The sequence below is a fragment of the Sardina pilchardus genome, chromosome 14 (genome assembly GCF_963854185.1).
Source record: "Sardina pilchardus chromosome 14, fSarPil1.1, whole genome shotgun sequence".
In the NCBI taxonomy this organism is placed as follows: Eukaryota; Metazoa; Chordata; class Actinopteri; order Clupeiformes; family Clupeidae; genus Sardina; species Sardina pilchardus.
In genome coordinates this window covers 23,997,216-24,013,263 of record NC_085007.1, presented here as the reverse complement: position 1 = coordinate 24,013,263, position 16,048 = coordinate 23,997,216, and the positions used below count along the sequence as shown (strand labels likewise).

Below are 16,048 nucleotides of genomic sequence, written 5' to 3'. Positions count from 1 at the left end.
CACACACACACACACACATACACACACACACTCTCTCTCTCTCACACACACTCACACACCGCCGAAATTCATCCATTCTGTTCAGTCCAATCCAGGAATGTTGTTAGTCATATTTCTCTTTGACAAGTAGGTTTTATGGCTGCCACAAAGAATACAGCATTGACCTCAGCCATGAAAGTATTCAGTATTGTTCCGTATGTATCGTGGGCCTGTTAGGAGAAAAGACTGTGATGATTATGGGTGTGTGAGTGTCTTGCTTTTGTAATTGAAACCGTGTGTGTGTGTGTCAGTCAGGCAAGTCTCCATCACAGCACAGGTGTTGTGGGGGTGGGGAATCCCGGCCTGACCTGTCTGACTCATGACCATGGGACGACACACACGGGCTTCCCTCTCTGCCTGTTGGGTGTGAGTGGGCCCAAAGACACGCGCCTGGACCGTAAGAGGTATATACACACACACACTTTTGGTGACGCAGTGGCAAAACATTTCGGATTCATAAGAATAACAAGTCAAGTTTTCTTCTCTACGATTTTGCCCCTTAGAGTGAATGTAGGTGTGTGTGTGTAGGTGTTTTGTTGTTCTCCGCCTGTATGCTTTAGGCTGGTGTCGGCATAGGTGTGTGTGAAGTGTTTGAAAGACTCTTGGAGAAGGTTCAGCACAGGGGGGGCCCTGTGAGCTCTGTATTCAAAGAATTCTGCGGTCGCTCTCCCTCTGCTCCTCTCGCAGCCGAACCCTCGACCCCCGGAGCACTGTGAGTGTGTGTGTGTGTGTGTTTATGTGTTTGAGGGCGCGTGTCTTTACGTGCACATGTGTGCCTGGGTGTAAAGCCCACATCCTCTCCTCTTAGTACGACCCTCGTCGTCGTCTTCGTCGCTCTCAGAAGGCTCAGGTCTCCTTAGAGGAACCCAAAGCTTCGTCGCAAAGCCTCCAGCCCAAACCCACTCACTCCAGCTCAGACGCCTTGAACTTCAAGCCCCCGCATAAACACATAAGGCTTACATCTTAGTCTTTTACCCTTAAACTTAATACATAAGTGGTAGCACACTATGGTGTGTTGTATTGAGTGAGCGGCCAACAAAAATATTGTAATAAACCGTGTCGGGAAGTCTTGGCGGGCACACGCCCTCATATATAAGTTGTTGCAAAACAATTGTTTGTTTGAGAATATGTAAATATATATTTATTTGACATATATTGAGAATATGTAAAGCATGTCAGTTTTGGGGTATGATACTAGAGCAACCCTTAAAGGAGCTCTCACCACCATTATGCTTCGCCACAGACTTGTTTGATCTGACCAGCAGTGTCTGTTGCATTTCAGTGAAATCTGTTGTTTCATCAGAAATAAAAGATGAGCGTGAACACATATTTCTGTTCTGTTATAACGTGTCTGTTTAATCTCTTGTTTTAGGGAGTAATTTCTGAAAGACCCCAGATCAAACATGTCCCCAGATCAGATCTACAGCTGAGTCGCTGGTGAAGATGAGAGCATGCATAGAGACAAGGTCTGATTCAGGTGTGTTGTTATTTATGAGGTGTCTTTGCATAATAGTGTGTACTGTAGCAGTTTTATGCATTTTATTAGAATTGTATTGTCTAGGAAGACTACGGGCCCTTAAATGAAGAGCAAAGTGCACATTCTAAAGTCTGACGAAAGCTACTTTAAAAATGTGTTTGTTAATTGAACAAGATCCTAAGCACAAACATGGGTGGGTCAGTTCAATACGCCACACTTTGGCTCGTGAGTTCATGCGTGAGACGCTTTCCTCAGTGAGGAAACTTTGCTCTCTGTAATTTAAATGAGGGTACTGCGCGTTCACTTTATGTGTTTAATATTTGGCCCAGTTTTACGGGGGCGATTTATGGGTCAAAGCCATGATTTTCACTTCCAGTACACACAGTGCCCTCCTAAATGATGATCAGTCTCAGGGTTGGTTGTGTGAAGAGAGGCATTGGGTTGACTTAAAGAAATCATTAGGCTTAAATCATTTGTATAGGTTGCACTATTGTAACCATTTATCTATCTAATCAGTTACAAATTATAATTATAATACACTTAATGACAAGCTTAGCTGTAAGACCATCCATTATACTTTTTATTTATTAGAAAATTATGTATTTTAAGAAACTTTTTATGACAACAGTACCATGTCGGAAATGTTGCAGTCTCATAGGTCAAAAATGGCACATACATAAACAAAATGTTTTTGTTTTTTTTGCTTAAAGATGTAAACTCTTTATTTAAATGTAGCGTGTTGCAGATGTCAGTGTGCCTGTGTGTGTGCATGTGTGTCCTGAGATGCCGTCTCCAGCACAACCCATACACACTCTTCAGCAGTTTCAGCAGATTGTCATATTTTAGATAGTGAAGGTTAAACAGGGTAGGCTCCACTAGATGTGTCTGTGTTTCAGGCATGTCTCGTTAACTGCCACAGTCATGCAGACAAAGGTAAAACAGTATTTTACAAAAACAACCTCTCTCTTTGTGTGTGTGTGTGTGTGTGTGTGTGTGTGTGTGTGTGTGTGTGTGTGTGTGTGTGTGTGTGTGTGTGTGTGTGTGTGTGTGTGTGTGTGTGTGTGTGTGTGTGTGTGTGTGTGTGTGTGTGTGTGTGTGTGTGTGTGTTCGATATAAAACCCCTGCACTTCAGTATGTGGTGCAGCTGGAGATCAGGTCACACACCTGGGCTGGGGGGTTATGCAGGGCCAGCAGACACACATGCACATCTCCTCTCAGCACAATTAAACACAGAACATGAGCGAGTTCTTAGTGGAACAGATGATGTCTGTTGCATTAACGTCTCTATGATGTGACCTTAACTTCATATAGAGACGTTGGGGGGGATAGAAGAATATGAATTAATGTTCTTTTTGAAAATTGGCTGCTAAGAGATTCGCCCTCATAGACAAAAGTAATGAATGCCGTCAACTCGATGGATGAGAGATCGCACTTCATATGTTACAACAACTAGTGCACGGATCTTTATTTAATGCACGGATAGTTACAATTTGCAGAAACAGCCATGCAGTAATAGCCAACATCCTGTTCTTACAGGCACATGAGAAAAGCGGAGTAAATTAAAGCATGTTGCGTTGGTCTGCTTTTCAAAAAGTCATGTACGCTTTCAGTAGTAGACATACGGAATTGATGAACATAATAGCTGAGGCACAGGGTCACCACATATGTATCACTCAGGTGGTAGCAAAGAAAATATCCAAATATACAATTAAATGTGTTGTTTTCATGCATGTTTTGGTTTAAGTAGACAATAGATGGTGTGTAGATGTTAAAGAAGTTTGTTGATAAATACTTGGGGAGATTTTGCTTTCTGTTCCTTTTTCTTTATAATTGTTAAAACGTTACCAACATTATTTCAGGGGACAACAGTTATTTTACTCTGTGTATATGTGCTTGTGTCTGTGTGTAACTGAGTGTGTAGTGTAGTGTTTGTGTGTGTGTGTGTGTGTGTGTGTGTTGTGTCTGACTCACGTCCTGATAGGCTGTTGGTAAGAGGAGGCTGTGTTGTGGAGCACACACACACACACTCAACAGTTCCTGATAGATGAGAGCGCAGACACATTGCAGGAAGGACTGACAGACGGACAGACAAAACACTCAAATCTACACCGTCACCACCGAAGAGCGTGAACCACGGCCATCGGACATGAGCCTGACCACTGTATGGGTTACTCTGGCCCTGTCGACTGTAGGTAAGAGACCATTGAACACATTCAGACACATAATAATAAGGGCCTAATCGTTAGCAGCTGTCAAGGATAAGTTTGAAGCTAACTTAAGTCAGCTGTTAGTTCCATCACCAACGTAATAACGAACGCTGTGCTTTCAAATCTAATAACAGAGTATTTTCTACGCTTGAAACGTTCTGTACACTTGTCGTAAAATCTATTGATGCGTGTGTCATTAAATGTCCTGTGGGGGATTTGTAGTCTGCGTGCATTGTGTTCATTTAAGGTGTCTATGAGGGCTAAGTCCTAACAGGCCCCGTTAAGATGTCTTAAAGTTAACCATTCTTAGATAGTTTTATTTCTAAGCCGTCATTCAACATACACAGAGTTGTACATGAAGTGGAGACATGTAGACTTTTAGATGTTGTTGGTAGGTGTTAAGTGTCTATTATCATGTTATGCACCATTTGGCAATGGAGTACTACCATTAAGGTACGTATTTCCAATTATTCCGGCACTTCACTTTAATTTGTAATGCAAACCATCCAGTACCAAAGACTGTAATCTCACTATTAACATTTCACATTATAGTTAAATCATTTTATTTCATTCACATTATTTTTCACCTGTAGTCTTAATTTTAGGTTCAAATAAATTGAATGCGTATATACGTTTCTCACACCTTGGTAATGTTGGGGAGATAGTTTTGATGTTTTTTTATTAATTGAACAGTAAATTGACCCATTCTACATTGTTGATAGTCGCTTGATTGTATTGATCATATTGTGTGTCAACGAAAGGCATTGATTGTTGGATTATTTCATCACGTAGATAAGTTACTCCGGCATTGATTGTACACAAGGCCCAAGGCCAAAGCTTTCTTTCATTAAAAGGTTTTCGCTTAAGGGCCGCAGAGTCCGGCCTCGTACTTTTGGACGGCAGTTTTTCGACGACAAACACTTTTAAAATCAGAAAACAAATAACTTGTGCAAATGAACTTGCGACTTGCGCTGCCTCAAGCAGAAAACTAATGTTCATTTTGCTGTGCACTCACAAAGGATATGTACTGTACCTGGCGTGTGTGTTTGTTCTCTTTTCACCCAGTACTGAGGGGTTGTCAGCCAAGCCTCCTGCAGGGGTGTTGCCTCACAGGCCTACCTGATGCTGCAATGTCTCCATTCTGTCAGGCCCTGGGAAGCGAGGCGACTTTCCACTCTTACAAAACACACAAAGCACAACCACTGAAGAAAGACAGACTACTGTCAATTGGCTCACAGTGGGACTACCGATTCGTTGTGTTTGTGCTTGGCTTTAGAGACGCTCCCGACATCTTGTCATTTCTGACGCTTGTCTGTATCAAGTCCACGATCGCAAGTATCGCAATCGCTTGAGTTTAAAGTATATAAGTGGATACTTATGTTTATGTACGACCTTGTGTAAGAGGGTGAACAAGAGGAACACAATCCAAATTGAACCAACCTATGTCATACTATACATGCAACATGGAATTACCATGACTATGTCTTTACAGTGTGTGATTGCTGCATTAGTTATTCTGTTGTCTCTCTCCATTGGAGCCTTAGAAAGAGAGTGGCAAGACCTACTTAAAACACATGTAGGTTGGTCTAGAGAATGTTGCCGTCCTTGTGTTCTCTTTTGAGCTTTGCTCGTTTTCAGTGTTTTTTATATTGTGAATATATAGTATAATTAACAAAAAAAAGCATATTTAATATATTTGTATTCTGCAAGTGTTTCCATTGCTTTAAGAATATGGGAAAATTGAAAACCATAACTAACTTGGAAATATGATTGTTAAATAGTAATAGACCGCTTGAGTGGCCCGTTGCTGTGCTCCAAACATGGACTTCACATTATTTTGATGTACCCGTGATGGGGTCGGGGCGGCGGGGGGGCTGATGGGCTGTTGGCATAGCGCTGGTCCTAACATTCTGTGTAGAAGTAGACGGCCAGGAAGCCGTAGTGCAGGAGCAGCGTCCTGCACGACACATGGACGCAGCACCCATGGGGACTCGGGTTCCAGTCCGACCTGAGGTCACGTCCTAAAACCATTCATTTCCTGCTGTTCACTCCTCACTGTCCTGTCTTCAAGACAAAAAAAAATGCCCAAAACTTTAACATAAAAAATCAGCATGAGATGTGTTCTTAATTATTTGTGAGTTTTGATCAGTAGGGTTCTGAGTAGTGCACTCACAGGGCCGTCCTACTCCGCATGTAATAGATCCGTCCCTACGCTCCATATCTAACAACACTTCTTGTTACACAGAACACATCCGTTTAACCCAGCCAAGAGCATTATAAACACACAGACTTCTCTTGTGCTGGGTCATTCTGCAGCAGGTTTCCGAACACCTGGCTCTATTTCTCTCCCCGCTGTTGTCTCTCTCTTTTTCATGATCCTTCTATTTTTATATCTCCTCTCTCTTCTTCTTTCTCTCTCTCAGTATCGGCTGGAGTGACGGACGTGGCCAAATCCCCAGGAGACCATGTAACCCTGAATTGTGTATGTACAGACAGGACGATTCAAAAAGTCTACTGGTACCGGATCTGCGAGAGTGGCTATGAATACATCTCATTGTACAATGCTGCTGATCATCATGTTGTTTCCAAAAGCACACTGCTCAAAGACCGCCTTGAGGCTCGGAAGTCCGCTAATACCTACATCCTCACTGTCAAAAACCTGAAAGAGGAGGATTCTGGTTGGTACTCCTGTTTCGGCGTGTCCACTAAACAAAGCGATTTTGACAGTTTTCGGCTGCAAGTGAGGGGTAAGGGAATCTTCTCTCTCTCTCTGTCTCTCTTTCTCTCCACTTGCTTTCTGTTATTCTTCCCATTTTTTCCCATCTCTACCGACTTCACTCTTCTGCAGATCCTTTCTTTCTCCTTCCTTTCTATCTCTCTGTGCCTCGCTATGTCGCTTTCTCCTGTTTTTGCTGTGGTCCGACTCCACACTCAAGATACTGTATCATGGTGAGATATCAGGAGGATTGCTCTCCTGATGGGTGCAATACCATGATAATTCTTGTCCTTACAGTTGATATGGATAGACTACATTAGGAATTTATACTTGAAGGCATCTTTCATCTTTCACTGCCTGAAACACTTCGTCGGTCAGATATAAGTTTATGTGCATATGATGTTTATAATGTGAACATTTTTGAGAGAATTGTAGGCACCCGCACAGTCTAAATATCAGCCTGCTGCTTTCTTCACATACTCACTCTATTGTAAAGCAGTGCTGTTGTCCTCACATACTCACTCTATTGTAAAGCAGTGCTCTTTTCCTCACATACTCACTCTATTGTAAAGCAGTGCTGTATTCCTCACATACTAAAGTAGTGCTGTTTTCCTCACATACTCACTCTATTGTAAAGTAGTGCTGTTTACTTCACATACTCACTCTATTGTAAAGTAGTGCTGTTTACTTCACATACTCACTCTATTGTAATGCAGTGCTGTTTTCTTCACATACTCACTCTATTGTAAAGCATTGCTGTTTACTTCTCATACTCACTGTATTGTAAAGCAGCGCTGTTTTCCTCTTCTATCTGCTTCATTAGAGGTGGTCCCCACACCGCCACAGCCTCCCAAAACGACCACCAAGAAAGGCAAGAAATGGAAGCCTGCTTGCTGTACCAGCTATCGTCCTCCAGAAGGTAATATTAAGCACAATGTCTGAGCCATTGTCTCCGTGAGTGTGTCAGTGTGTGTGTGTGTGTGTATGTGTGTATGTGTGTGTGTGTGTGTGAGCGGGAGCGTAAGCAAATTTCTATATGGGTCTGCTAGTGTATGGATTAATTTGTCTTGTAGGAGAAGAATCCAGTGTCCGGTATGATTTGAAAGAGCACTGTTGTGAGATTGTATGAATTGTAAATGTTGTATATTTTTGTAATGACAGTTACAGTACATAAATGTGCTCTTGTGTGTCCATATACTGTATGTCCTATGTATGTAATGTATATATTATTTTGATATGTGGTTCTTGAAAATGCTACAGAATAGGGCTATCACAGAGGGGGGGGGGGGTTTGGTAAAGATTGCGGACAATGAGTAATGGTCGCTTCCACTGGCAGCAGATTTTTTGTTTCTGATTTACATCTTTGATATCATCCCAAAAGTATCTTGTTCACCTATCAGTAAAGAATTTCATTGTAATTCAAAGTCAGCAGGCAAGACATGCTATGCAACATCTGCAACTACATGAAGGACTACTGTAATGCTCCTTTCATTTTTAAAAAATAATGACTTTTTATAAATAATACAAGATCCCCCTACAGCGTCTTCAGTAACCGCTCCTTCCATTGGGATTTATTTTACGTTTCAGTCAGTCAGACGGACTTCATCTTTTTGGTGACCGAAATATCAGTTCATCAATAAACCGACTGTACCGTGGAGTAAGCACTAAGCAGCATTGCGCTTTTCAAATTCAAAGGTGCTTTATTATCATGACTGTTTTAGTACAGTGTTACCAAAGAGCTAGGGTTACAAATAACAAAGTAGTATCAAAGAAGAAAGAAAACAGCTTTTGCGCTTTTCTTTTTTCTGCTTCTTTGATGCTTGACGTGTGCAGTATACTTTATCAAGGTGCGCCGGCTCCACACTACCTACTGGGATTTATTTCTCAAGAATAAATGGCAGATTATACATGTGAACATATGTAAGTAATATATGTATGTGTACCTGTAGTGTATATTTGTATGTAATGTGTGTGTAATCGGTGTAATCTGTGTGTTCCAGGTTGTGGGAAGTGGATTCTCTGGCCTCTCTCTGGGTGTCTCATTGCTCTGGCTGTAGTTCTGGCTGCTGTCTTGTATTATTTTAGCCGTGAGTATCTCACTTCTCACAGATACAGTAGGTTCTCTTCGAAGTGGTCAGCCATTTAGTAAACGGCCTTAAATGTTTCATGTGTGGTTTGTCTTATGCATGTGAATTGTGTTGTGTTATATACAGGACTGCCCAAGAAATGCAGACACTTTGAGAAGTAAGTTGAAAGTAGTATATCTACCGTGTGTGTGTGTGTGTGTGTGTGTGTGTGTGTGTGTGTGTGTGTGTGTATGTGTGTGTGTGTGTGTGTGTGTGTGTGTGTGTGTGTGTGTGTGTGTGTGTGTGTGTGTGTGTGTGTGTGTGTGTGTGTGTGTGTGTGTGTGTGTGTGTGTGTGTGTGTGTGTGTGTGTGTGTGAGAGAGAGAGAGAGAGAGAGAGTGTATTCACTTAATCTACTACTTCTTCTGTATTTTTCTCTGCGACACAAACCAAAGCTTGCTGTTCTAACTTATCATGACAATGAGATCTATCTCATAAGGCATACATCAAATAACACTGCAATGCGCTAAATTGCATGAACTCAAAATCTGGTTGTGATACATTATTTTTATTTTTATTTGTTAGCTAGCTGTTTATTTGGGTTTCTGCATCCTCTCTTTGTTCTTTATTCTCTTAAATACAACTCTAATGTGTGTGTTCTCAGGAAAAATCAGCTGAGATAAGTGGACTGAAGTGTCAATTGGGTAAGTGGTTTTTCCTACTGTATTACACACACATTTCTCACTCTCTTTCATACACACACACACACACTTACACACACACACACACAAGCAACCACACACACACACACACACACACACACACTCTCTCTCTCTCATACACAACTCTGTCAAAAAGTAACACCTACCTACTAACACTAACACTCCTCCATACAAGTCACCTGCCTACACTGAAACACTATACTATTCTGCAGCACGTACAACTTTACAAGATAATTGTGGAATAATCTGTTGATTGTTTGTTTTGCAGATTCAAGTCCTGCATTTCCCCTGCATTGGCTGATTGCATGGCTACATGTACTGGAACCCTCTATCCTAATTTCTGATAAATAATCTAATTCAATATTTTAAATGTATCTTTTGTGTGTATTATAAACATTACAGGACATCTCTTTACTCAGTCTACAATCTATGTACAGTTCTTTTATATGTTTTTATATATTGGCACTTGCTTAATAAAGATATCAATGTAGAAGAAAATAAGTTGTTCTTGAGTTTTGCCCTTTGTCACATCCACACAGGCATGTCATGCGCGGACACTTGTGCACACTCACACACACAAGCGTGCACACACACGCACACACACACACACACACACACACACACACACACACACACACACACACACACACACACACACACACACACAGACAAACATTAACACATAGACACACGCACACACAGACATCTGAACAGCCCATTTCATCTACAGTAGATTAAAACATACTTATTTAGTTTATTCAGAGATAATACACAATCGTCTTACATGAATTTAAGTTACACTCACACACAAACATAGACACACATCAAGTTTAAGTACTCGTGAACTAGTTCAGGTTAAGTGGAAGTCAGATCCAGAGGCCAGCTTTCCCAGCTGGGGAAATCTTCAATATTCAGACATGCTCAGGCCTTCTCCCTGTATAAAGGAGAGGAGGAAGAAGAGAAAGAATGAACAAATGGAGGAGAGAGAGAATAGGAGGGTGAGAAAAAGCACCTTCTACAGAGACGTTATCTCGTCTTCTTTCATCACTCACTCAGCTTTGAGCTCGACGTCTCTGCGCAGAAACAAACAGACCGCAGCTAGACCACAGCTCATGCCACAGGCAGAGCGAGAGGGCGAGAGAGAGCGCCCGCGCTACAGAGAGAGAGAACGAGAGAGAGAGAGAGCGAGCGAATGAGAACAGGAACAGTGTTGAGCTAGGGGGGATTGTTTCACTTCATTCTTCTTCACTGATTATATCGAACATGTAAAATGTCTAATGCCCTACACAGCGCAGTAAAGAGTGTCTTTATGAGCAGTCAACAGTATTAAATAGTGATCACTTTGAAATCCTATATTGAAAAACTACTTGGCTCCCTTTAGAGTTACAGTAACAAGAGAAGGCACTAGTTTACATTTCATTTGTTGTGCAGTTGTACATCTACATAAAGTATACATATACTTTATTGAAACAAAATGAAGAAAATCAATTTGAAACAATCTAAAAAATTTGATTGATTAACAATTCATACAAGAAATCAGCTATTGCACTAAAGTAAACTGGTATACGGCAGACTTCTGTGCACACTAACAAATTACAGGATCCTTTTTGTTTTAAACAAAACTGGATATCTTGTATTTACATTTTTATAAATTGTATATATAAATAAACTGGGGGGGGGGGGGGGGGGGGTAGGGACACATTCAATATACAACTAGCATAGAAACAGACATATTCAGAAACTGATAGCAGAAGTAAGGCGTAAAGCTAGTCCGCTAACTCTGAAAGGCATGCAAACATCAAGAATAAGAATAAGAAGTGATCACTAAAAAAACAGGAAGCGATCAGGATATACAGGATAAAAAATAAGTGATCACTGATGAAGCTTGCCAACTGGTGTCATTTGGCGACAAGAGGTTGGCAATACAATGAAATGTCTACGTATCCATCCTAAGTAATAGCTGTCTAGATACACTTGAGTCTTGAATGCCCACATATAGTTGTTTTACTGAATAAATCACCTGAAGGATCTAGCTGTCAGTTTGTGTTTCATTAGTTGAGTTTTTAATCTAATTTTTGTTTCGCAAGATTCATGTGACATTGCCCAGCTGTATTAAACACAGTAATACTTAAACTAGGTTTTAAACACATAATACTTAATCTACAGTATTCAATGCTGTGCAAATATTAAAGGATATGTGGGTGCCTGTTTATTTCATTTAAGATTGAGGTTATTAATATGAGTATACAACTGATAAAAAAACATAAGAAATTAAATAAGATCAAGATACAATAGGAGCTTGTGAGTGTGTGTGTGTGTGTGTGTGTGTGTGTGTGTGTGTTTCTAAGCACATGGTAGATATACGGAACATGCCATTCTTTTGGTGCCTCAGGAGAGAAACATCATCTTGTATTTATCTATAACTTAAGCTTATGGTCACTCAAATGTGTGGTCAGCTTCACTGATTGTCAGACAAGCCAGGCCAGGCAAGAATATGAAGTAATCTAGGTGTGTTTAATGAACTAGGTTTGTAAGATAATGTCACTGCCCTAGGTGAGCTAGTTGATTGATGGTAGTGTCACTGCTCAAAACTATGTCTCTGAAACCATTCAATAAATTAATTTTAATGTGCAAATACTGTATATTTCTAAATATGCCATAACATTTATTCTCAAGATTTTTAGAAGATTTCTTCAGAGATCTATTCTCTTTATTCTCAAAGCTATCCTCATTTGACAAATAAACGGCATACAGAAAGGAATAAAAATGGGTTCTGGCCATCAGAGACGATATATTTGATGGCTAATTTTGGACATCTCACTTTTGTGACAAGGCTAACTGTTTTTATATGATGAAAACAACACACAATTGACACTATATGTTTACTTTTTTTCAAGTGAATTACATTAGATCAGATATAGTGTAAAATAAAAATACAATAGCGAAATAAGAAATAGAAATAAATAAATAGTCTTAGCTTACATTCTTTGCATGTGACTTCTGAGCTTTCATATTAAAACTAACTTCACTTAAAGAGATTGTGTGGTTAAATGAATTGTCGGTTTGTTCTCTTACACTTAATTTTGCATTATTTCAATCATCCCGCGCGTGGGTGTGCGTGCGTGCGTGTGCGTGTGTGTGTGTGTGTGTGTGTGTGTGCGTGCGTGCGTGTGCGCTGGAATGTGTTTGCGTGTTGTTTACTCAGCAAAAATCCTGTGGATTAATGTGTCTTCTTTCACATCATAAAACTAGCCACATTTATCCAGTTATTCCACTTGTCCGCACTTCAGTATCTGTAAGCGTCTACAGTTTACTACATTAATTGAGGGATTCGAGTAGATGCTCACAGTATTCGCCACGGCAGTGCAGTATTCTACATATGAGTGACAGTCAATTCTACCCTCTGAGATTGTACTAACACGAACGTGATAGTGGTCATAAAGACTGCATTACTTCACTCTTCATACAATAGTGTGCTAACTCCAAGGAGCCATTGTTTCAGGCCCTCACTAAATGAAACATCTCCCCAGACAAGTCCTGAATGATTGATGAAATGGAAACACACAGGTACTCACATACCGTTGACCTGTAGCTTCCTTTCTCTCTTCTATCTGTCTCCAGGAAGTAGCTTGCCTCCATTTCCTGTCAACCAGGCCGACTGCACTCTACCTGGTCCTCCTCTCACTATAATGGTCCCTCCTGGCCTCTGGACATGTCCGACTAGACTGGCTTTGCTGCTTGTGATCTCTGGGCTGAAAAGAGTAAGAGAGAGAGAGAGAGAGAGAGAAAGAGTGGGAGAGAGGAATGCCCTTGCCTCCTTCTGTAGGATGTGCACTTAGTCACTCTCTCGTGTGGTGGTGAATGTCAGGTAGGCTCCTCATCACTGTGGGTATCCCCAGGTCATCCCCAGGCCTATACATAGAAAGACTGATACACACACACAGTGAGATTTCACTCTGAAAGTCTCAGCCTTGTGAGGGTTTGTTTGTGACTCAGATAGGGGTCCCCAGGTAAGATATTAACTGAGAGTGAGAGATGGAGAAAGAGAAAGAACAAGAGAGAGAGAGAAAGAGAGAGAGAATCAGAATCAGAATCAGCTTTATTGGCCAGGTTTGCGTAAACAAACAAGGAATTTGACTCCAGTTAAACAGTCAACAATAACAACAATAACATAGTAAATGAGAGAGAGAGAGAGGTTAAGGGAGAGAGAGAGAGAGATGGAGAAAGAGAGAGAGAGAGAGACTTAGAGGATGGAAAGTGAGGGGGACCTGCCAGTCATAGCTCCTGTCTCTTTCTGACTGTCTCTTTTCCGCTGCCCCCACCTGTACAGCTCCTAGAACAACAGAATCCCCTCACACAGGAAAACACACACACACACACACACACACCCTCACACTAACACATACCGGAAAGCAAGTTTGAGCATAATGTGGGTCGGCCTTTGTATTTTCTTCATCATAATTTGAGTCTTTTCATCTATTCCCCATTGTTAAATACTTTCAATACATGGAAGGTTTGTTGGAAATTGTCCCAGACAGAAAATGTAGACGCCCAACTCGTTAACGCTCAAAATGTTTTTTTTTGTAGCACCACCAACACAAATGCATGTAAACATTATGTTAAGTAAGTCTTTATGGGCCAGACAAATCAAAATGTATTAATACTGCACAAGAAATATCACAATGATTAGTAAATGATGGTAAGGTAAATGGGTATAGAAATAGTGCATTATTTGTTCTCTGCTGTGGTGTTTTGGTGAGTTTTGCCACCTTGGCCTTGGACAAAGTGGACAGAAGAGAAACTAAACGGACATCTGAGCTGGACGAGGACGAGAGGTACCATTGGAAACAAAAACGAAAGTGAGAGACAAGGCCACAAAAAAACAACCAAGTGTTTTAGTATAGTCTTGCATCTTGCATGATCTGCGCGCAAAGAGTAGGTAGGCCAGTCAGTAGGCCAAATGTAACAACGGAAACAATGGTCATTAGCAGCTTTGCATATCAGCTGAGCCTTGAAGTTGTTTGTAGGCCACGGCTTGCTACTGTAGCTGTTGACCACATGTGTTCTCTAAGGTACAGTACAATGAGGGCACACGTTCACAAGGTGTTATGTTTATTGTAATAGGCCTATCCTTTTTCATACCCTGTGGGACATTAGTCCTTAAAGGTATCAGTATACACATTCTTCTCTTCAGCCTGCACACCCACAGCTATAAGAGTTGTAACAGATGAGTTGTTCATGCAGTTAGCCAACATTTTGCTCTCCAGCATTCAATCCTTGAACATAGTTGTAGGTCATATACTTTGACTGCTCCTCCTTTTAGCCTACTCGTCTGCTTGTATCTACAGCCTATTTGGCAATTTTCCACTTTGTCGTAGGTTGCACTGTTATGCAGACAGGTAAAAAAAAAAAAAAAAAAAAAAAACTCAACAAACTTCAAAAAGTAACACTGACGCAACCTGTAGGCCTACCTTATCTGAACACAAGTGGACTACAGGAGACAGAGAAGTCAGGCTCTGTGAGTAGCCTAACACCCAACATTGCGAATTATTTCACGAATCCTGATCAAATGTCCGCGAGACTCACATAGCCTAGCACTAACTTCGTCATGAAATGTGCGTGCTCTGCTGTAATATCAACCTGCAACAGCAGGGTCATAGGAAAGGGTCGCGTTATGTCAGAGTAGTGCGATGCTGTTTTTTTTTTTTTTTATTTCACAGTGAAGCTTAGCCCAAAGCGTACGCCCACCACAGCCCATTCACGGCAGCGTCCTGTAAAGACACATACGCACACACCTTATGAAATTCTTTCCAACACATTTCCGCTGAAACGTGTGATGTCAACAGTCATCAATGTGACTGACATATGTTGGCGTTTGTGTTTCTGAACCTCACATAGGCCTAAACAAGTTGTTAAATTGAAAACTCACGAAAAAAAAACAATCGAAATTCCAACGTTAGCCTATTTTTTAGTTAACATGATTAATAATTTGATTTGTTCAGGCTATGCCTACACTAGCCTACATAGGCCACTGCTGTTCGCTACTGGTGTATTTGCGATGATTCACAACAATAACAACAAAAACAATGATGATAATATCAATAATAATAATAATATAATCGTTAATATGATTGTAATTAAAAGTAGACCTACACCACTTTTATTCATGACTAGCCTACTAGAGGTGAAATTATCTCAATAAAGTGAATTGAGACCTGTTTATATGGAATTGCCAGGAAAACACTGATACAATATAGAATTCTGATTTAATGTACTACTAAATGTATTTCTGTAAAACTGTGCACTGCTCTCTCTCAGCCCTTCCAATATTTCTTACTTTGACCACAATATCTGGACTTCTTTTCTGTACCAATGCACATAGTCATGTTCATATGATGATGCATATGGTTGTAATTTATTCAACCCTCAATGGCATAAAATAGAATGGCGCATGACACAGTATTGTTAGACATTATTTTTTAAAAGAAATCACAGTATCACCCCATGTGTTTGTACACAATAGACTGATGGCGCATTTGGTGGGGACCAAAGTCGACTCCATGGCCACGACCTTGAGGACCTATTATTAGTATGATCACTTCCCAGCAGGGGGCAACATGCTCAAATGATTAGGTCTACATAGGCCGAAGCAGGCGTATGCAGACTTGTTCTGAAAATGATGAGCCGTTTGGGCTGTTCCATGTCAGTAAGTTACAAAACAACATGCATAACAGGTTGAAACCAGCCAGTCGTTTTTGTCACAACTGTATGGTTTTCAGAACCACAGACGAACATTTGCAATATAGCTAGTTGAATGGAAAT

At 40.7% G+C, this 16,048-nt stretch overlaps 1 protein-coding gene across 1 annotated transcript; it reads left to right on the top strand.

The window, feature by feature from the left end:
- The first annotated feature begins 3,203 nt into the window (after positions 1 to 3,203).
- cd8b (cd8 beta) lies at positions 3,204 to 9,718 on the top strand. The gene is made up of 7 exons (XM_062555205.1): positions 3,204 to 3,708; positions 6,147 to 6,470; positions 7,263 to 7,358; positions 8,440 to 8,526; positions 8,653 to 8,683; positions 9,169 to 9,208; positions 9,495 to 9,718. Exons 1-6 carry the CDS (start codon positions 3,663 to 3,665, stop codon positions 9,185 to 9,187), a joined length of 603 nt encoding a protein of 200 aa, XP_062411189.1. The 5' UTR covers positions 3,204 to 3,662; the 3' UTR covers positions 9,188 to 9,208; positions 9,495 to 9,718.
- Positions 9,719 to 16,048: the final 6,330 nt, after the last annotated feature.